Genomic DNA, 22136 nt, shown 5'->3' on the forward strand with positions numbered 1-22136 from the left:
ACAACTTGTCCAAGGTCTTACAGCTAATAATGAGGGCACTAGGCCTCAGACAGTGGCATCTGATTCCAGAACCCATAAGTGACTTAAAAACAGGGAACTTAAAAACAACCAAAGGCATTGCCAATAGTCATAAAGATTAAAATGCCAAATCAGATGCTTAAAGAATATTCTGGTTAATTTAAATTCTGAATAATTGAGGTCAATTAAAATCATTTAAAAATTAACCTTTATTGTTACAAACCTGACAAAAATGCCTGAAAATGGATTCTTGAACTTCAATTAGGAATATATAATTCTGTTATACAGAAAGCACAGCAAAGTGAACCAAAGGCATATGTTAGTAGTTTTTTTCTAATATATCCCATATCATTAAAAAAATGATTTGCTTATGCTCCCAAATATTCATGGATTAAAAAGGTTGAGTTTTTAGTGTAATGAATGATTACATTAAAATATTTTTTTAAAATAAAAAAAAGCATATTTTTACTTACTTGACCAAAAAAAATACGATCAATTATCAGAGAGAAACTCAAAGTGACAAATCTGAAAAACAAAATAAACAGGTGATTAACATTCTGAACTTGCTGAAAATCCAACAGTAGCATATGGCTTTGCAAAGTGCCCTGCGTCAAAAGCCAGTTTAAAAATGCTTTAAAAGTTTTACCAACTGAATATCGTTTTGAAAGATCTTTCATTGAGAGAAGCTGTATTTAAATAAACTTTTTAAAAGTAACAAAACTCTGTATTACCTATTGCTGCATGACAAATTACCCCAAAATGTGGCAACCAAAAATTATGAACATTTATTATCTCAGTTTCTGTGGGTCAAGAATCCAGGCGCAGCTTAACTGGGTGTCTCTGACTCAGGGTCTCATAACTTGTCAGGATATTGACTGGGGCAGTAATTTCATCTGTAGGCTCTCATGATTTTTCCCTATAGCACTTACTGTCATTTGAGAAACATGTTAATCATATGTTTTTAGCTGTCCTCCCCCCCACTAGAATGTATACTTCATGAAGAAACGGACTTTATTTTGTTAAATTGCTGTATCTCCAGCATCTGGAACGACACCTAGCACATACTAGGGTTAAATGAATATTTGCTGAATGAATGCATTACTTCCAAAACAATGCTAATAAATCTGAGAAATGACAACACTGGCAACTTCGCCTCCGGATGATTCTGTCCTTTTTAATCGCTACCAAAACTAACCTGTACAGAGTGAGTACTAGTACATTAAGAAGATCACTGTTTTAAGAGTCAAAATGCATTCATCCCTTCAATAAATAATTATTTTGGATATTCCACTAGATACCTGGGATAATTCTGATCCTAGGAGCTCAAAATGTAGTTAAGAGGACCTGGGTCTCAATCCCATTTCCATCAGAGCAATCAACCCAGTGACACTGGCTAATTCATTTTTAATTTCACCAAGCCCTCCATTTTCTGTATCACGAAGTAAAAATACCTACATTGCCTAGATCCAAGAATTGTGAAAATCAGGTAATATGTGAACACATATATTATAAAGCCCCATACAAATGTGAAGGAATCAAGTATCTCTCAAATGTATTTGAAAAATATTTAAGAAATAAAGCATAGGAAAGTTCTAATTTAGAAAAATTGCCAAGATCCGCATTTAAGCAAATTAAAATACTTTAGAATCACAAATAAAAATATAACATGTAAAACGAAATACTATGTTTCCTTGGTCTGACAATTCTCATTGATGTTAGAAGATGTAACTGACTAAAAGATGTAAAATCTTGTTCATAATTTATAATTTATAGGTTATTAAAATTAATAGATGGATTGTAGCCATACTTACCCTACAGGTAAAAACTGATGTAGAATAAGATCAAGCTTTCTCTGTTCTTGCCAGAAATGTCTGAACAGCAAAGGTATCCACAGAATAACAGCTGTGGGACGAATTATAAAGGCAAGTGCCACCAGGGATGAGTACTTGACACTATAAGCAAGGAAAAGGTATTGTCAAGACAACTAGGAAATGAGTTCAGAAGTTATCTATTTATGCTGTGGTATAACATTTTTTTTAAAACAATGAGAGCATTTTCCTTTTGGTATAAATAGCTATGTGAACTTGGGGACTTGGGGAAATTACTTAAACTTCTGGTTCTTAATTTTTCTCATCCATAAAGAGAGGTAATATGTAAGGTCTTTTCCAGCTTTAATATTCTAGTATTTTCAAGTAAGAAGTTATTCTGTGTCCTAGTGTTTATCTTGTTTACTGAAAGGTATACCAACTTTTAACCATACAACTCTGCCAGTTGCTTTCCTGGTGGAAAAATGATCAAGTCTCTCCTAAAGACATAAGAGATAAAAGACAGTCCCCATTTTATATGGGAAAAAAAAAAAAGCTCCTTTAAAGAAACATTGGGTTTATTTAGGCAATGATGGGCTTCTGGGCACGTGTGGTTTTGTTTTGAATGTAAGCTGGTAATTTTGTCCAACTGAAAGATGTGTATATACACCTGATTTTTTTTTTAAATCTTACTTATAAAAACCTATATGATCATGGATAGAAATGTGGGTTTTTACTATTAGGACTTCTCTCAATAAAGGGTTGAAGGCGAGCACCTGATAATTTAATCGTGAGGACTACAGACAGTGGCAAAATAAAACAACTTTATGGTACCATTACATATCTATTAACTAATAAGTAACTATAAAGAAATTTCCAATGTTGGTGAAGATGTAAGAGCAGGGATTTCAAGTTCAAATGCTTACAGAGACCAGATAAGTAATAAAAAATGTGTGATATTGGCTGCATGGGGGCTCTGATATCATCATGAAAGAATCCTGGCCCAAAATGTTAACAGGCCTTACATTTTTTTTCAAGAGAAACTAGAAATCCACATTTTAGGTAAGATCTCCCAATGTAAAAAGTTTGCCAAGTAGTTAAAAAACAAACACTGTGTAGGTGAAATAAAACATTTGTGGCTTGGTCTGACTTGCAGACAGCCTAATTGCAAATTCTGCCACAGTGAAACTACCTAGGGGATGCCCAGATACATCTAGGCCTACCTAACCTCACTGCAAATTTTCAGACTTGCATTTCTTACTCCTTTCTGAATTATGTCTACATAAATTTCTTACTGGCATTCAAAATCAAACTATGAAATAAGCTCCACACCTTTCTCTCAAACCTGTTTATTGTCTAATGTTTAAGTTAATAGTATCACTCAGTTTCTCAGTCTTAAAATTTGGAGTCACCTTAAATAGAAATTTTTCATCCCACACATCCACTGTGTTTCCTCCCCATTCTCATTGCCATCATTTTACATCAAGTCCTCTCACTATTCTAGGATCTTTTCACAGTTGTGTCACTTGTTTGGAATCTTTTCATAGTCTTTTTTTTTTAATTTCCCAGAAATATTACTTAATATCATTGTCAATCATCAGTACTTACTGAACACTTATTTTGTAATAGGCCATGTGCTATACACTATATACTGTCCATAGAGTCTCATTTAATTCTTGAGAGCTGTTGTATTATTCTCATTTGATAGAAGTCAATGTTTAGATATCCTCATCTATAGGTAACTTAAGTGAATACCTATTCTTGCAGTCGAGAGTCTAATGCAGAAATGATCTTATTTGATTTGATCCTCCCAAAAACCTTACATATAAGGGAGAATGGATACTAGATTCCCAAATTTTCTTAACTAGATTCCCAAATTTTCTGGCGTACTCCCTTTTGGTATATCCTAAATACTGCTACTACGAGAGAATTATTTCTAAATCAGATTATGTCATGCTTCTCGAAAGCCACCAGTGGTAACCTGCTACCTATGAAATCCAAATTCTGGAGAAAGGCAAAGTTCCATTCTAGCCTCATCCCTCATTCTTCTCTTCTCCCACACATCCTACCACACATTAGCTCCTCTGGACAACCTGCCCAGAATACAATGAAGCCCTTTTATAGCTCTGTGCCTTTTCTCATGTTCCCTTTGCTTGGTATTTTATACCAATTTATATAAACCCAAACCAGGTCCATATGTTTTCTATTTGCCCATCCAGATCTGCTCTCTACTCTTCACCTGCTCAATGTGCAGGGAGGCTGACCTTTATGCACTATATCAATGGGCTATCTTGCTTTTTGGCTTCTCATTAGTATTGGTTAACAGCAGGGCAGAAGAGTCAGGGTATTTTATTCACCCTGCTTTTTCCTTGCTATGGTTAAAGGCTGGCTGTGCCCCTCTCCTGTTGGGGTCCTCTCAAAGTTACAGCTCTATGGATTTCAGTGACTTTCCTCTCCTTGCTCCTTGGGACCAAAGGGTAATTGAAAATTCCTGTTGTGACTAGCCCTTGGGTACTACAGTATCCCCTTATTAGCTTTTCCAAACATTACTTACACCTTTGTAAACAGTTCTTTTATTAAACTCTCCTTAATTATCTGGTTTGAGTATATCTCTTTCCTGCTATAATAAATACATCAACTGTGAATTTGTGGTTCTAATAGCCTTTATGAACATTAGGGGGTCCACTGGACATTGCAATATATTGATAATTTAAGATTTTTCAAAAGCATGCTTTAGAGTTTTGTACATAATTATAACAGTACTGTTACTCACCTGTTCATAAACTTTGAACCTTCCAAAGGATAGTAGAAAAGAGCAATTATAGTGAGAATAGTTTCCATTGTGTTTGTAAGAGTTCTGGTACAGCAATACCACGTGAACCAAGAGCATAACTGGCAAAAAAACTAAGAACAATTATAAGCAAACATATATGGAGTGGGAAATGGAAAAGCTTAGTATTCTAAGGAAAATAGCAAGCAAGTCTAAATAATGTTAAAAGTGGGCATGTCCAAACATCGTTTTTAAGAAGTTACATCAAGCACATCTATGATACCAGGTCTGTATTTGTTAAAGTTAAGAAGTTTATACTTTCAGGTACATTTTTGTGGCATTGCATTTGATTTAAATCTCACTTCACACTAATAAAAGACATAGAACACAGATTCTTTGATGGTAGAGTTCAGAGAAGATTGAAATTCATAACTAGAGTCTCACAATCAGTATTCCTCAAATTGTCTTATATTACTGACAAGTATTTTGACTGATTTTTATTGACCTTGGTTGGAATGTTGTCCTGTTTCTTGGTGGAAAATTTAAGACAAGGTAAGAGAAAAAATCATGACTATCAGGAAACATCATTAAATTTTAATTTGGAAATTGACTAAATTAATAAACCACTTTTTGGTAGAACATGCAAACAGAAGCATCATTCAGTCTACAAAACAAATGCCTTAAAAGAAACTTATTAGCTGGTGCAAGGGTATTAAATGTCGTACCAGCTTCCTGTCTCTTCAAATACAGACTTTAAAATATGTTCCCAATTTTTGTGAAGTTAAAGGCTCTTCCTGAGCTAGAAGATCCTAGTGCTGCTACTTTGGAGGAAGTATTATGCCTTTGCCATTTTAGGTTCAGCCTTCGACAGTGTGTATAAGCACAAATTAAAGAGATTGACTTAATCCTTGAATCACTTATCAAGGACTCAATCGCTAAAGCAATCTGTCTTTTTAATGCAAATCAACGCACTACCTGCAGAAATATGTCCTATCAATAATTAATAAATTGTTAATATCAATAAATTAACAGTATTCAGAAATGTGTTGGTACATCGGTTACTTGAAATTTGGAACATATTTGCTAACAGAAATATAAAAAAGGTAGTAAGATTTCTAAGTTGGCTCATATAAGCTTACTTATGGTTTAAATGGGAAAATCCATTCAAGATTTGAATGGGAGTTTGAGAATCTATCTCCCCACTGTGAAATGAGCCAAATGACAAAAGACAGTCTTCTATACCACATTCTCTTACAAAGTCCAGCTATTTTTACCATTCTAGCCAGAAGAGAAAGAGTGCATCAGTGAAAAGATATGTCTCAGGTAGCTGGAGGAAGAGTGAGCAAGGGTTGTAAACAGCTGAGGTGATCTGTGAGGTAGGCAGTGGTTTAGAACTATTCCTACCGAATATTATGGAGAGTGAGGCAAGGACTCAGTTCTGAGTCATGCTTCTTCCCAAGGCTGGGTCCTAGGGTTTAGCCTCTCATAGTGTTGGAGGGCATCAGTGGCTTCTGCCACCTAGGGCTCATTCAGAAGGAGAGAGATAGCATGTCCACTTGCATTTTACTGTTCTTAATCTTGGAGGTACCTCTATAAAGTTGTACAAATTATCTTCTGAAACTGTTTTGGGAATCAATCATATTGACTGACTTGTTCATGTGCTTCATGCTTGTAGGAATGAAGTAACTGACATACAGTTTCTAAAGTGTTTAGGACTTACCACCCATCTTGCCACTTGCTGATTTTCTAGTTGCTTCATTAATGAGTAAAGCCTCAAGTCTGCTATAGCGGACAGAAGTGCTTGGGCAAGTCTAGGAATCCAAATCTTCATTAGTTAAAAAAAAAAAGATATTAAAAACATCTGTTAGTTCATACTTTAAAATCATAAGAAATCAACAAGCTGACCCAACTATCAATCGAAAGCCATTCTTAGTTAAAAAAAAAAGATGTATTATTCTATTCTTGTGCAAAAATAATTTATACCTTAAAAATTGCATTAATTTTCATGGAAATACCAAAAGGTAGTTTTCTCATTCTCATTCTCTCTGTAATATACATATATATTACAACACTACTAATTTTAAATAGCCAGCAGACCATTTCATTGTGTGAAGGTTCTATTTTAGAAGCACATGTAGTTCTTTTCAGTAGCATAACAGTAGGTAATTTTTTATGAAACATTTACCCTACTGTATGCTAAGTATCATACTAAGTACTTTATGTATATCAGCTGATTCAGTGCTTCTAAAAGGTACTGTTTTATAAATGAGAAAACTGAGGCATAGAGAGGTTAAATAATTTCCCCAAGGCTGCAGAGCTAGTGTGGAGGTCAAGATTCAAACCCAAGTCTGCCTGACTCCAAAGCTCTTAGCTACTAAGTTACATTGCTCCCCTACCCTACAATATAGATGATAAAATAATGTTACTTTTTTTTAAGCTTTAAGTAATCTATAATTACAGAAACATGGTGTCCAGTCAGATGACACTAAAGAATAAATTTAAGAGTAAAAAGAAAGAGTAAATGTATTATAACTTAATTACAGTTAATGATTCTAATGTTTACATTAGCATCTTTGAGTTTTAAAATGTGTCACAGTTATTAAGAAAGTAACACTTGCTGGTAGATCACAACTTAGTTTGTTCAAAAGATGTGTTTCTAAAAATTTATATGTAAATGTGTATTTTTGTTGGATCAAACTTCACTAATTTTACATTATAATTAGAGCTGCTTTACTTTCAGTTGTCAGTGGCTTCTAACACTTTAGCTTTACGTCCTTTATCAATAATCTGTAAATAAATGTTTAAATCTTAGAGTTAAAGGTACATTGTACTTCATAATTCCACTTAAACTGTGCACTGTAAAATACAGTTAAAGGCATCTCTGTACTCACCTTCTGTTTGCCCTGCATAAGAATCTATAAGCTTCCTCCTCACCTCGCAGGTATGAAAGTACTTCGTGTAAAAAGTTAATTTTGCTACAGACTTAATAGGAGCTGAGGTAGCCCCTAAAAGACTAAAAGGATTCTTGTGCACTGAGAGAAGTATAGTATTTATGAAGTTAATGGTCTCACTATATTCTGAGCTAGTTACCCTAGCTTTCAATATTGTGTTCAGTTTCGAGACCCACATTTTAAGATGGACATTAATAAATTACAAGATGTTTAGAGGACATTATCTGATTATGAGGTTTAGAACTGGAGATATTTATCCTGGATAAATAAAACTTTTTTTAAGGGTTGTCATGTAGAAATCTTGAATTTAAGAGAGGGTAGATTTTAGCTCAGCACAAAAATAAGTGGAGTTGTAAATTCCCAGTTATTAGCAGTCTCTCCAGACTTTTAAGATATCATTATTTTCCAGGTTATAAGGACCTGACAAGAATTAAACAGTTACACATGGCTTCTGGAAAATAACAACTAGGGCGGTGCGGTACAGAGGAGAAGGAGGGCTTCCCTGGTGGCGCAGTGGTTAAGAGTCCGCCTGCGGATGCAGGGGACACGGGTTCGTGCCCCGGTCTGGGAAGATCCCACATGCCGCGGAGCGGCTGGGTCCGTGAGCCATGGCCGCTGAGCCTGCGCGTCTGGAGCCTGTGCTCCGCAACGGGAGAGGCCACAACAGTGAGAGGCCTGCGTACAGCAAAAAAAAAAAAAAAAAAAAACAGAGGAGAAGGAACATGCCAGGGGTAAACCCTGAAGGTGAGGCCTGTGTTGGCGGCTTACCTTTCTACACTTCTGCTCTTTAAGATCCTCCTCCCTTAAGCTCTAGGAGCCACATGCCCTTGTGCCATCTCCTGACCGTTCAAAGCCCCCACTGTGGTACTCCCACAGGTTTCCCTTCTTATCCCTCTTTCTTCTCACATATTCTAAGCCAGTGCTGTCCAGTAGAAATGCAATGTGAGCCACATACCGAATTTTAAATTTTATAGTAGTCAAATTAAAAAGTAAAAAAAATCTCTTAACAGGTAAAATTAATCTTAGTGCTTTTGTTTAACTCGTTATATCTAAAATATCACTTCAACATTTAATCTATATAAAAGTTACAGAAATAGTTCACATTCTTATTTTGTACTAGTTCTTTGACGTCTGGTACGTATTTTACACTAATAGCACTTCTCAATTTGGACTAGCTGCATTTCAAGTCTTCAGTAGCCACAGGTGGCTAGTGGTTACCATATTGGACAGCAGAGGTTTAAGCCATCCCTAGTTCTTTTCACCTTATGCAGTTTAGAGAGAAGCTATCTGGAAAGAACACTAGGCTGTAAATAAGTAGACCTAGGATCTAGTTTTAGCTTTTAACATGCTGTGACTTTGGTCTATTTTCTTTATCACGTCTCTGACCCCTTCTAGTTTCAAAATTGTATAATCTATATTGAAAAATAATCAATATGAGAGTATGAATGACTGACTGATAGCATCATAATGGTTCTCTATCTGCTCAAGTTCCACGTAGGATAGAGGTTTTTTGGAGGGTGGAGGGGTATTGGAGTGGGGTAGGATGGGGACGAGAGGAGGTTTCCTTTAAATCACAGAATGGCCAGGTGGGTCAGCTACAGGTTGAGGGCAGTGGATAGATCGTGGAGGAATAGGAAGTTTTTCTATCTTGAAGACTCCTTCATTCATAATACAACCTACTTTCTGGGATATTACATATATTTGCCCTGTTTCGAGTCTTTATGAATATCCTTCTTGATCTAGAAGCTAGTGGGTAGCTCTGAGAGAAGGAAAGAGAATTCATAGTTCCTAACTTCTACATGTGTTAATGGGAGAAACCCTGCTACTGCTCTCAATTTTCCTTCCCTGTGATATTCCCAAATGAAGCATCAATCTTACCGATATGGTCCTGTTTCTCAAAAATGGGTAATCAAATATTGTTGCAAAGGGGAGGGTACAATACAGCCTAAGAAAACAAAAACAAAACAAAAACAAAAACTCCAGAACCTCAGTGTCTTTCCAGGCTTCAAAAAACCCTTCAGGATTTAGACTGCCTTTGGAATTCTGGGCCACTTCCCTAACAGAAAATGGGGAAGGCCCAAACTTCTGAGTCCAACTTGATGATAGCTTAAAGATACTGAGAATGGGGTTAGAAAAACTTTTGCACCATTAGTTCTTCTTTTGTATCCTCTCCTGGTGACTGACCCCAGAAATTCATGATCTAGGGATTACAACCCTGCTCACTATTGATGGCTAATTACTACATAGCACAATGATTGTATATATCACTATATTTTTTTGTCAAATTAATTTTCCTCATTTTTAATTTCAACACTAAATCCTGAGTGGGTTTACATGTATTTAGTCTTCATAGGCTCATATAACATGATCCTCTGCTCACAAGTTAAAAAAAGCAAGATACAACACTGCTCTTAAGTGATCCTTTTATGAAGGAAATTTACTTCTAGAGTATGAATAATATATAATGTAGTCATTCTGAGAATCTGTATATCTTAACAGGATTGCTCACAGCAGAACACTTTCATGCTCAGTCTTATGTTTTAGCACATATTGAACAGTTACACATCACAGTATGTCTTTGAACCCTGGGCTTCCCAGATGCGGTCTGAGTTTAACAGTAGTCTTTTAAAAACAAACTTCATGATACCAATATTATCATTTAGTTAATATACATTAACCTTAAAAAAGGGATGGAATAAATCTGTTAATGACTATTTTGATTACTTTTATTTAAACTTACCAGCAACTGAACACTGTCTTTCCCCAAAAGGTGCAGAATCTTGTATATGCTTGCAAAGATTAAGGGGTAAGTGTAACCCCTCAATCTTTCTGTCCATTCCCAAGTCAAATAACCATAATTAGTAATATTAAGGACTAATGTTAAATAGCACTGAAACAAAACCTCTTTTCAGTTCTATATATAAAACACTTTTATTTTTTGGCAAAGAAGCTTAAAAAAATAGTATTTTACACTGGATATCTGAAGTAAAAATGCAGTTGGCCAACTAAACTGTTAACTTCTTCAAAGCAGGAATGTATTTTTTACTTCATCTATATCCTCCACATTACTGAACCCTTTGGGAATATATGCTAAAGGCTGAGTCAGGTACACTAACATCAAAGAAAGATATAGAAGAAATATTAGCGTAAAATAATGGCATCCTTTTATAAGTTAAAATTATTTGGAGAAAATACGGAAAATCTATTGAAAATATGTCATGGAGCTGACACAGTTCCTAAGATGAATACACATTTCTAGTCCAGAAAAGAAACTACAAAGGATATTTGAAAACCATGTGATGTGCAACTTCAAGAGACTGCCAGTATTCATCTGGAACAAAACTTGTCTGGACTAAAAAGCAGTTACATATTCGTAATGCTATGGTAAACAAGACCAGATAAATGTTTTCACCAAGAAGATCTGAAAAAAGAAAACAAAAAAACAACAAAAAATGAACAAACAGGTAATTGTAGCACAAAAGTCAGGCAAATTCCACTTGGGGAACTAAAATCTGCTGCTCTGGTTGGCCCCTTGCTCAGGTTCTGTTAAAGCAGTGGTGAACTCTGGCCCCTCCACACTACTCTCAAAGCAGACCTGGGCGGAAAGTTAGACAAAGGCCAGAGCCTCACCAATCTTTCTGGCAACTTATTAATATAAAGAGAATATTAAGGTACATTTTGAAAAAGATTGGGTTAACTAAGGCCTTAGGCTAATTAGGTTATCCTATATGTATATCTAATGAAAGAAACCAGCTAACAAATGACTAACATAGGAAGCGACACTTTGTATAATGTGCATATACTAGCATATAAAATGGTCCTCTATGCATTTTATGCTAGGCACTGAGTTCGTTCCTTTACATGCACTATCTCATTTAGTCCTCAATGCTATGGGGAAAATATCATTAGCCCTATTTTATATATGAGGAAACTGAGGCTCAGAAGTTAAACTGCCTTCTCCCAAGTCAAACGGTTGTAAATAACTAAAACCGGGTCTGCATGTTGACTCCAAAGCCCTGCTCTTAATCACAAATGGACTGCCTGTAGACAATACTTTTTTAATGTGAATTTGGTTGCCAACATTTAAAAATCAGGTTTTATATTAACATCTGTATTGCAGCATATCAAAACTCTTTAAGATCTGGCAACACAGAGCTCAACTGGGAACTGGCTGGTACTGAAATATAGGGTGCTTTGACTTCTTATGTATACATTTAGCCTTGCCTGTCCGGCCTCCTGAGGACTTGAGTTTGCAACCTGCCTCTGATCCACTGTGAGTCTTTGCTATCATTCCGGGTTCCTGCCACTCTCCTTCCTTCTTCTCCAGGAACACTTTTTTTTTTTTTTTTTTTTTTGCGGTATGCGGGCCTCTCACTGTTGTGGCCTCCCCCGTTGCGGAGCACAGGCTCCGGACGCGCAGGCTCAGCGGCCATGGCTCACGGGCCCAGCCACTCCGCGGCATATGGGATCCTCCCAGACCGGGGCACGAACCCGTATCCCCTGCATCGGCAGGCGGACTCTCAACCACTTGCGCCACCAGGGAGGCCCCAGGAACACATTTTAAATGTTTCTCAGACAACTGGTACGTTCAAGACCACATACATGCCCCTTCTGAACTTTCATCTTTCAGAAACAAACCTCCCGACTGCACTGTATCTGCTGTCAGAAAACCTTGTTCTTTCCTTTCCTCCTCTTTAGTCCGTGGACTCAGGCAGAAGAAACCGTACTCAGAACTGGCCCTTGAAAAACCGCGCTTGGCCCATAAAAGGCGCAAAATAAATACTTACTTACTGAATGAGGAGCCCATCTTTATTGTAAATACCCCCTCCGACAGATCAAAATCCCACTTGCTGGGATGATTTTTCTCCTGTCAACATTACATCAGGACCAAAGAAAAGGCGGAGATGGCAGTGAAGAAAAAGCAGTGCGGCGGGGGTCAGACCTGGTCGCACTCCAGGAATCAGCCCCTCCGTAGCTACGAAACCTCGGGAACACTGGGCCAGAGTGGCGACCCCCTCTCTGAAAAGGGGATGGCCACATCATGCTTACTCATTTCACACGGCTGCGGGGAGGACGGCACAAAATAATGCAGAATACACTGCCGCGCAAGCGACAGGGATCGAGGATCCCTTCTCGAGAGCAAAGCGATTTCTTGCCCCCTGCCCCACCCCCCAGCAGATGGAGCCCTCGCTCAGTGTCGGCGATTTCCCGCCACCGCCACTCCGCTCGTCTTCCACACCCACTCACTCACCTCCGCCGCGCCCAGTGCTCTTCTGCTGGCTGAGGTACAAGGTGGACTTTCTCGTTCTCAGCTTCATCTTCTCGTGGGAGCGGTTCTGGAGACCACGGAAAAAGAGGCTGCCGCCGTCTCGCTCCATCCTGCATCTGCTTCGAGGTCTGCTGGGGACAGCCAGCCGCCACCGTCCCCAGCCCTGGGTAGCTGAAGCAGCGCGCTCTTCCGCCCACTAAGTTTGGCCTTTGCGAGCGGCCGTCTCTGGCAGGCGCGGAGGTAGCCGGGAAAGGCTAACTTGGTTACGCCCACGCCCGCGGCTGGTCCCTGCTGCGCGTCCCCGTGGCGCAGTGCTGCATGTTCAGGCCACGCTTCTGCGCTTCGCTGCGGGCTCGTCCCTGCTTTCCAGTCTACGTTTCTTTCTCGAGGATTGTTGCCCTCCTTTGGCTTCGTGGTCTCTGCGGCTGGCGGTCCGGAAACTGCTGAAAGAAGCCGATCTCGTCTCTGCGGGGGCAGGCGGGAGGCGGCGCGGAGCCAGAGCAGAATTGTCAGAGATCTCCGAATGGTAATGATAATAGTAATAATCATTACAAACGGAAGTGTTGGTGTAACATTGCACTCTTTGGGTGATCTCACAATAAATATTTGTTGAACGACGTAGGCAGGGTAGGGGTAATTTAGCCTGTGGGAAATGAGGGCCCCAAACGTTAAAGGACTTGGTCAGGGTTACTCAGCGAGCTAGTGGCAGAAGGGGAACCTTCCCGTGTTTGTGTGGTTTAATTGTCTGTTTTCCAAGGAGCTGACTTGCAAATGTTTCCTTTTCTTATTCCTAGCGGTCATTGAACCAAACCAAGCTTGGTGAAGTTGTCATTTATCCAGTTAGCTGTAGAGTCCAAGAGAAAACAGTCTCTCCCCTCCCCCGCACCGCCCCCGATTAGTTTAAATGACAATTTTAGCAATATATTAAGAGCAAGCTACTAACTATTAAACTCCTATTGATTTTTGTGACCTTGGGAGCTGGTTTAGGAGGCTGTGAAATATTGTTGTAATAAAGAAAACGTGTAAATTCTTCGCTCTGCTTTTTTCGTTCATAAACATCTGCTTAGGGTCTCCTGCAACTGTAGGACTTCTCACAGACTATAGACTATAGCAAGGAGTATAATTTTCTGAGAAGTTCTAGAACCTTAACTCCTCAATTGTTCAAAGTAAAACCAGCCAAATCCCCGTTATATTTTTGTCAAAAATTGACGGCAAATGACTTAGAGGTGATGTCAATATGTACCTACTACAGCATCAAAAGGAACTAGAAAATCTTTTAGCTTGTTTTTAAAAATTGTTTTTAATCATACATATTGCTAAAAAAACATAAAATAGTAAAGAAAGGCTAATAATGAAAAGAAAGAAATCTCCTACTTCCAGATGGGATTGGCAGTCACTTTCAACTTTTGGGGGGGGGGCTGTTTCTTTCAGTAGTTTTGGTATGCTTTTAAAGGCATAAAGAGTATGCTTCTCCCCTCTCTCATACTATTGCCATTTAAAAAATCATCCATTAAAACCACTGAAGACTCCCGACAGGCCCCGCGGTACCGCACCACCACTCCCGACGGGCCCAGCTGCGCTGGACTACCACTGCCAATGGACCGCGCCGCGCAGGACTAGAAAGACGCTGGTGGCGGCGGCCGCAGAACGGAACAAGGAACCCATCCTGCACGTGCTGCGGCTGTGTGCGGTGGCCGCGTGCTCGAGCTGGCCTCGGGCTCTGGCCAGCACACGGCCCACTTAGGGCGGGCCTTCCCCCACGCCGAGTGGCAGCTGAACCACGTGGATCAGAGCTGCCTGGACAGCATCCTGGCCACCACTCAGGCCCAGGGACTATCCAACGTGAGGGCCCCGCTGTACCTGGGCGTGAGGTGAGATTGGAAGCAGTGGGGTGGGATCCTGCCGCAATCTCTGGATCTGCTACTCAGCATCAACATGAGCCACATCAGCCCCCTGAGCTGCACCTAGGCCGAGGGGCTCTTCAGAGCAGCAGGACACCTGCTCAAACGCAAGGCGCTCCTCATCACCTATCATCACCTATCAACGGGAAGATTTCTCCCCAGAGTAACGTGGACTTTGACCTGATCCTCAGATGCAGGAACCCAGAGTGGGGGCTGCGGGATACAGCCCTTCTGGAGGACCTGGGCCAGGCCAGTGGGCTGCTCCTGGAGAGGATGGTGGACATACCAGCCAACGACAAGTGCCTAATTTTCCGGAAAGAGTAACCCCTTCTCCGCCATGCCTGTGTCCCTGGGACAAACCCAGACCACCAGCCCCTGCCACTCTGGGCCAGACTATGGGAACTGGCCCTCCCCACACTGGGGATTCTTAGCCAGTGGCCACAGGGCTGCTGAGAGCCTGGGAATAAAGTGTTTCCTGCTGTCTAAAAACAAACAAACCAAAAAAAAACCCAAAACCACTGAAAACATTCTATAATAGGATTTAGCTTTATCTTACCCCATCCCCTAACCGACATTTCTCATATTCCCTATGTATCTGGATTCCTATTTTAGTTAGATCAATAAGCATATTTACATATTATGACAAAAATACTGTTCATGCAGGAGCAAAGTTGTGACATGAAGTCTTTATAAAGGATATTGTGCTAAGTTACTGCTTTGCTTCCCATTTTCTTTGTATACAGATCTGAAGAGATATCCTGGAAACCACCCTTGCACTGTGCGGTGTTTGTTGAAAAAATGTTTGGAAGATTGACTTTTCCACAACTGCTTTTTGCTAGCATCCTTGGAATTGCTGGAGGAATATATATTTATCAACCAATATTTGAACAGTATTCCAGAGATCAGAAGGAATTAAAAGAAAAGTTGAAATTGGTACAAGAATCAGAAGAGAAGAAAAGTTAATAGTACATGGAGTCGAACTGTAATTGCTTAAAGTTCCATTGAAATTATACATTGACTATAAATAATCTAGTAAAAAGTTATCAAATATACATTAATTGTAAATAAATCATAGATTATGATTTTAAATTAGTTTTAAAACTAGCACTGTCAATTTTAATGTTTCCTGTATTTTTATTTGCCATTTTATGTCTTTTCACCAGGACAGATTAGTACTTTCCTTTTAAGCAAAAATTAATGTCTTAAGGAATATTTTATTTCTTAGTTGAAGCTTCTTTTTTCTGGGAATGTGGCCTATACATTGGCAGTCTAGACTGTATAAACTAGCTGGGAATGTTGTTTACAGTTGTGTTTGTAGATGAAATTAACCAAGTTAACTTCAGGCAGGATGCCCCTCAGTTAGCCTACAAATAGCCTGCTTTAATATACTTTAGAAGTCTTTCAATCCCAGCCCTTTCTCATCCCAGGCAGAATGGAGGAGTGAATTGAGAATTGGGATGGCTCAGATCAAATGGAGGTTTTTGAGAAGGTAGGTGGTGTCACATAGGGTGGCAAACAAGCCACAGCTCTGTTTACTTAACCCACCAAGCAAATTTGCATTATAATGATGGTCAGGGAGGAGTTAATTTATTATGAAGCTATTCACATAGTTAAAGGGTTTTTTGGAAATCGCTACAAACTGATACTACTTTAACAATGAAAGCTTAAATGTAATCACATGTACAAAATGCTTTAAATCAGCTCATTTCTTATTGATTTTTTTGAAAAGTAAATTCATTGTAACTTAATCTAAACTATGTTGAGACCAGCATAGGTAATTAAAAAAAAAGGTGAATAAAAAATTAGAGTAGTACATGTTCACCTCATTAAAAAAAACCCAAACAATACAGAATGAACAAAGTGAAAATGACTGTTTTTCAGTATACATTGATTTAATTAGCACCTTTAATAGTTTGAGCTTTTGAGACTGTTTTTCTTCTATGCACACTGAAAAATATATGTAAATTTAAAACACATACCAAATATCTACTGTGTGACAGGCTTGGCTTGTCTGTCGGTAGACTGGGGTTCTGTTCTGTGTGTCTTCTCATTGTGGGCCCCAGGCTCAAGGGGTAGCCCCTGTCTGGGATATGACAGAGTTTAGGATTAAGAGAGAGAGAGAGACTGAAAGGAAACATGAATTGTAAATGTCTGCTCAGCTGTGGCAAATGTCTCCTCAGAGTCTGCTGGTTTAGAGCATGTCACAAGGTCCTGCCCAAAGGTGAGGCCAGGGAAAAAGACTCTTCCCACAGGATACACAGTCAAGTGTATTCCTGCCTGTGACTGTAGGCAAGAATATATAATCCTGTTATCCAAGGAATGATAATCCTATTTAACATCATGTGAAATTGAACTGCTTTTGATCCTCCTTTTGAGAAGGATGGGTTTGTCAGTTTGGTAGTCACATACCAAGTGCCAGAGAATGAGTTGTTTTTTGTTTTTTGTTTTTTCCAGTAAAGGTACTGCAGCCATTCAAATCAAAGCCACAGTGAGATGCCGCTTCACATACACTAGGATGACTACAGTCAAAAAGGGGAAATAATGAGTGTTGACAAGGATGTGGAGAAGTTGAAACCCTCGTATATTGCTGGTGAGGCTATAAAACAGTGCAGCTGCTGTGAAACAGTTTGGAAGTTCCTCAAAAAGATAAACATAGTGATACCATATATGACCCAGCAATTCTGCTTTTAGACATATGTCCCAGAGTAGTGAAAACATATGTCTACACAAAAATTTGTAAATGAATGCTCATAGAATCATTATTATAATAGCCAAAAAGTGAAAATAACCCAAATGTCTCAGCCAGTGAATGGATAAACATGTGGTATATTCACACAATGGAATATTACTCAGTTATAACAAGGAATGAAATACTGATATGTGCTACAACATGAATAAACTTTGAAAACATGAAAGAAGCTGAGCACAAGAGGCCATATATTGTATGATTCTATATGACGTGTCCAGAACAGGCAAATGTGTAGAAACAAAGTGTATTAGTAGTTCCCAGGGACTAAGGGGAAGGAGGGATAGGGAGTGACTGCTAATGGATATAGGGTTACTTTTTAGGATGATGAAAATATTTTGGAACTAGATAGTGGTGATCAATGACAGCTTTGTGAATATATTAAAAACCACTGAATTGTACACTTTAAAGCTTTATTGTGTGGGATTATATCTCAACAAAACTGTCAGAAAAAAAAAAAAACCAACACTGCATCCAGAATAGCAGCTGCAGTTGAGGTAGTCCATTGTTTCCTGCCATAATCCATCTAGTATGTGTGTGTGGTGTAGAATATACATAACATAAAATTTATTGTTTTTACCATTTTTAAGTGTACATTTCAGTGGCATGAAATATATTCACATTGTTGTGTGACCACCATCACCATCTGTCCTGAGAACTTTTTCTGTTTAGTTTTTGCAGGGCGCAGAGAGGTGAATTGAATGGTGTTATAGAGAGAACCCCCCCACCCCATATACTTCATATCTTTGAAGGTGGCATTAACGTCTGCATTTTTTTTGCATGAATTGCTTCTAATTTACTATTGGAGCCAGGGGAAGCAGATTTAGGGGCTTTCAGCTGGTCCTTTCTACAATAATGATGTGGTATGGACTGAATGCTTTCCCCCATTCATATGTTGAAGCCCTGATCCCCAATGTCAGGGTATTTGGAGGTAGGGCCTTTGGATGGTAACTAGATCATGAGGGTGGCACCCTTATCAATGGGATTAGTTCCCTTATAAGAAAATATACAAGAGAGATGCTCTTTCTCTTGCCCATGTGAGGATACAGCAAGAAGGTGGCTGTCTGCACATCAGGAAGAAGGCCTCATCATACACTGAATCTGCCAGCACCTTGATCTTGGACACCATAGCCTTCAGAACTGTGAGAAAAAAAATATCTGTTTTTTAAACCACTCATTTAATGGTGTTTTTTTTTATTAGCAGTCTGAGCAGACTAAGGCAGGGGCTCTTCCTTTAAGGTCAGTGTGAGGTTTCTGCCAGCTACTGAGTATGTGTATGTATCCTATGGAATGTGTCCTATGGAATGACAGAGTGGGTCCTGTAAAACAAATTTGGGCCAAACCTGCATTTATCTTATCACCCCCACAAGCCCCCACTCTAAACTGAGGGACTGTGGTAGTATTTAGAGCCTCCTTGTAACAGTTTCAGCTCAGATCTTGCAGTCATCAAAGTCTGAATTCCTCTTTCCCCAATGCACATTTATCCTGGTTGAAGGCCTTGGTCTCTTGGTAGGAGCAGAGGAAAGTTTATGATATAATTCTTGTGGCATTGGTATAATTCTTGTGGTATTCACCTTCCTCAGGTGAATACAGCTTCTTCAGTCATTGGCTCTAAGTCTGCGAAATGACTTAAATCAGGAAACTGGTGAAAGACCATGATTGCCATTGTGGAGACTGACAGCCTTCTGCTCACTAGTTCTTGATTTTCTTTAAAAAATATTTGAGTCAAGAAACACCCCTTCTCTCCTCAAAACAAAAACACCCCATCTATCTTTTCCTTCAGAACATCATGACCTATAAGCCACCATCACAGATCTCTGTGGGTCAAGACATCCTGGTTGCACTCCAGCCTGGCTTCCCATTATAGTACTTATGGCCTGCCATCTGTTCTTTGCCATTTGGGCATTCTTTTGTTTCTAATTGATACTCAGGAGTCCTGTTGCAGCAGCATCTTCTGTCAGTCTCAGCTCATAAAGTACATCCACCATTGTGCTTTTCAGAGATGTCAGTGGCCTCCTCACCAGTGCCTCAGTGAAAGGAGTATCATCAGGGCCTTCCCAGGTAACATAGTCAGGTGGTGGTTCTGCAGTCTCATCACAAATCCATTCTAACTCCAAGGTCAGGAGGGCAAGATAGGGAGAATAAGAGAGTTAAAGGGGGAAAGCCTAGACAATGGTAGATTTTCAAGGGGGCCACTAAACTTGATCCTATGGGATTTCCTGAAGAGAATTCTAAAAGTTTTTTAGATATTATTTTGAAATAATTTCAGACTTAAAGAAAAAGTACAAAGAATTTTCATATACCCATTATTCAGATTCCACAAATGTTAACATTTAACCACAGTTGCTTTAATCTCTATATATGTGTGTGTATGTATATGCACACACACACATTATTGTTTTTCTAAACCCTTTGAGAACAATAAGTTGCCCATGTGATTCCCTTTTACCCCTATTTCAGTGTGCAATTCCTAAAAACAAGGATATTCTCATTTATAATTATAGTATAATAATCAAAATCAGGAAGTTAAGGTTGCTAGGATATTATTATCTCAGATTTCATCCAAATTCTACCAAGTTCCATTAATGTCCTTTAGAGCAAGACAAAATTTTTTTTCTGGTCTGGGAACTAATTCACAATTGCATATGAGTTTAGTTGTCATGATTCTTTGGTTTCATTTATTCTCATTCCTTAGTCATTGCCTTTCATGATCTTGAAATTTTTAAAGCATACTGGTCTGTTTTGTAAAATTTCCCTTAACTTGGGTTTGTTTAATGCTTCCTCATGATTAGACAGATTCAGGTTATACCTTTTTGGTGGGACTACTGCAGAAATGATCTGTCAGTATGATTCACGGATTCCTATTTTGTCCAGTGAGTTACAGTCTATTACTGTCACCAGTGCTAGCCACGTGATTTGTGGGGCTTAGTGCAGAATGAAGATGCACAGCCCTGGGTGAGGATGAGAAAGTCAATCTCCTCTTCTCATGGACCCGCCACTCCAACTCGTGGTGAATGTGCACCCCCCAGGGATTGTAGCCTCCATGCTGGGGTGCTCTTGATTCCTGGGTGGTGGTGGCAGGAGCCCCCTGCTGAGTGGCACATAGAATGTACTGTGGTGCTACCAGACTACGGTAGTGATACCTGCCTTCTTGCCCGCCCCATGGTGCCATGGGGCATGGGCTCAACCCTGATCCCTTCTGCTCTCACACCCAGGCTCCTGGCCAGGTGGAAGGTGATGGCGGAATGTGGGCCTCCCCCAGCCAAGGTGACTTAGTCACTGCCCTGGAGTAAGGTAGTGAATGCAAGGCTGGGTAGGGCCCAAGGGACCAGGGGGTGAGGAGTGGGCAGTGGCAGGAGTCAGAGCCATGTGTCTACAGAGGCTTCAAGCCTCCAGCATCCTCCATTGTGCCATCAGATTTCACTTATAAAACACAAATTCAAGGGTAAAATTATTAAGAATTTTAAGACAGTGACTGCAGAGCATTAAAATTCTGAGTGCAGGTCCCTGTGTGATGTTCTAGTTCCATGCTCATGAAGACAATCCTGACAATCACTACATGTTCAAATTGTCCCAGATTTGGCTGGTTGGAGTCCTTTCAAGCTGGCTCCTGTATTCTTTTTTTTTTTTTAGATCTTTATTGGAGTATAATTGCTTTACAATGGTGTGTTAGTTTCTGCTTTATAACAAAGTGAATCAGTTATACATATACATATGTTCCCATATCTCTTCCCTCTTGCATCTCCCTCCCTCCCACTCTCCCTATCCCACCCCTCTAGGTGGTCACAAAGCACCGAGCTGATCTCCCTGTGCTATGCGGCTGCTTCCCACTAGCTATCTATTTTACGTTTGGTAGTGTGTATATGTCCATGCCACTCTCTCACTTTGTCACAGCTTACCCTTCCCCCTCCCCATATCCTCAAGTCCATTCTCTAGTAGGTCTGTGTCTTTATTTTTTTTAATAAATGTTTATTTCAAATATGAAATGTAATGTTTAAGCATTTTCTGAAAATAATTTTGTAGTTTAACAAGTGTAAAATAAGACTTCTTAAAAAAATTTACAACTAGGTATAAAATACTCAAGAATATACTTTGACATTCACAGTGGACATTTTTGAAAGGTAAGTTTTGTTAATGTAGCTTATAAACAAAAATATATTGACAGTCCCAGTTAAAATAAGCAAGTTCTTAGCTGAGGAATAATCCTCCCCCAGATGGGTCTGTGTCCTTTTGATATGTCCTTGTCATTCTCTGAGCACTTCTTTACTTTCTGGCTCATCCTTTTCTTAGATGAAGCTTTGACTCTAGGAGTCTGGTTCTTTTTAAAAAATTGAAACAAAACTCACATAACACATTTTAAAGCATACAATTCTGTGGCATTTAGTACATTCACAATATTGTGAAACTATCACTTCTGTCGAGTTCCAGGACATTTTCATCACCCCAAAAGGATGATGTGCAGTAAACAGTCATTCCCTATTCTTCCCCGCAGCCCTGGCAACCAGTCTGCTTTCTGTCTCTATGGATTTACCTTTTCTGGATGTTTTATATAAATAGAATCATACAGTATGTGACCTTCTGTGACTAGCTTCTTTTACTTAGTATACTTTCAAGTTTCATTCATGTTGTAACATGTATTAGTGCCTCACTCCTTTTTGTGGCCAAGTAATATTCCA

At 39.2% G+C, this 22136-nt stretch overlaps 2 protein-coding genes and 1 pseudogene across 3 annotated transcripts in view; 2 read left to right on the top strand and 1 right to left on the bottom strand.

The window, feature by feature from the left end:
- PIGB (phosphatidylinositol glycan anchor biosynthesis class B) overlaps window positions 1-13337 on the bottom strand; it is a 25097-nt gene extending 11760 nt beyond the window's left edge. The window contains exons 1-7 of one of the 2 annotated variants that reach the window (XM_060097314.1): window positions 12796-13337; window positions 10830-10965; window positions 10285-10402; window positions 6314-6418; window positions 4597-4727; window positions 1830-1970; window positions 492-543 (exon numbers count right to left, since the gene is read on the bottom strand). In XM_060097314.1, coding sequence (XP_059953297.1) covers window positions 492-543; window positions 1830-1970; window positions 4597-4727; window positions 6314-6418; window positions 10285-10402; window positions 10830-10965; window positions 12796-12922 — 810 coding nt within the window. In that variant the 5' untranslated portion in view covers window positions 12923-13337. The remainder of the gene's footprint in view (window positions 1-491; window positions 544-1829; window positions 1971-4596; window positions 4728-6313; window positions 6419-10284; window positions 10403-10829; window positions 10966-12795) is intronic. The other variant, XM_060097313.1, reaches the window with a different exon arrangement.
- PIGBOS1 (PIGB opposite strand 1) lies at window positions 12812-16012 on the top strand. Its single transcript, XM_060097317.1, has 2 exons — window positions 12812-13339; window positions 15458-16012. Exon 2 carries the CDS (start codon window positions 15513-15515, stop codon window positions 15675-15677), a length of 165 nt encoding a protein of 54 aa, XP_059953300.1. The 5' UTR covers window positions 12812-13339; window positions 15458-15512; the 3' UTR covers window positions 15678-16012.
- Window positions 13337-15038, top strand: LOC132488175 (methyltransferase-like 26; annotated as a pseudogene).
- Window positions 16013-22136: the final 6124 nt, after the last annotated feature.

The sequence above is a fragment of the Mesoplodon densirostris genome, chromosome 4 (assembly GCF_025265405.1).
Source record: "Mesoplodon densirostris isolate mMesDen1 chromosome 4, mMesDen1 primary haplotype, whole genome shotgun sequence".
Taxonomy (NCBI): domain Eukaryota; kingdom Metazoa; phylum Chordata; class Mammalia; order Artiodactyla; family Ziphiidae; genus Mesoplodon; species Mesoplodon densirostris.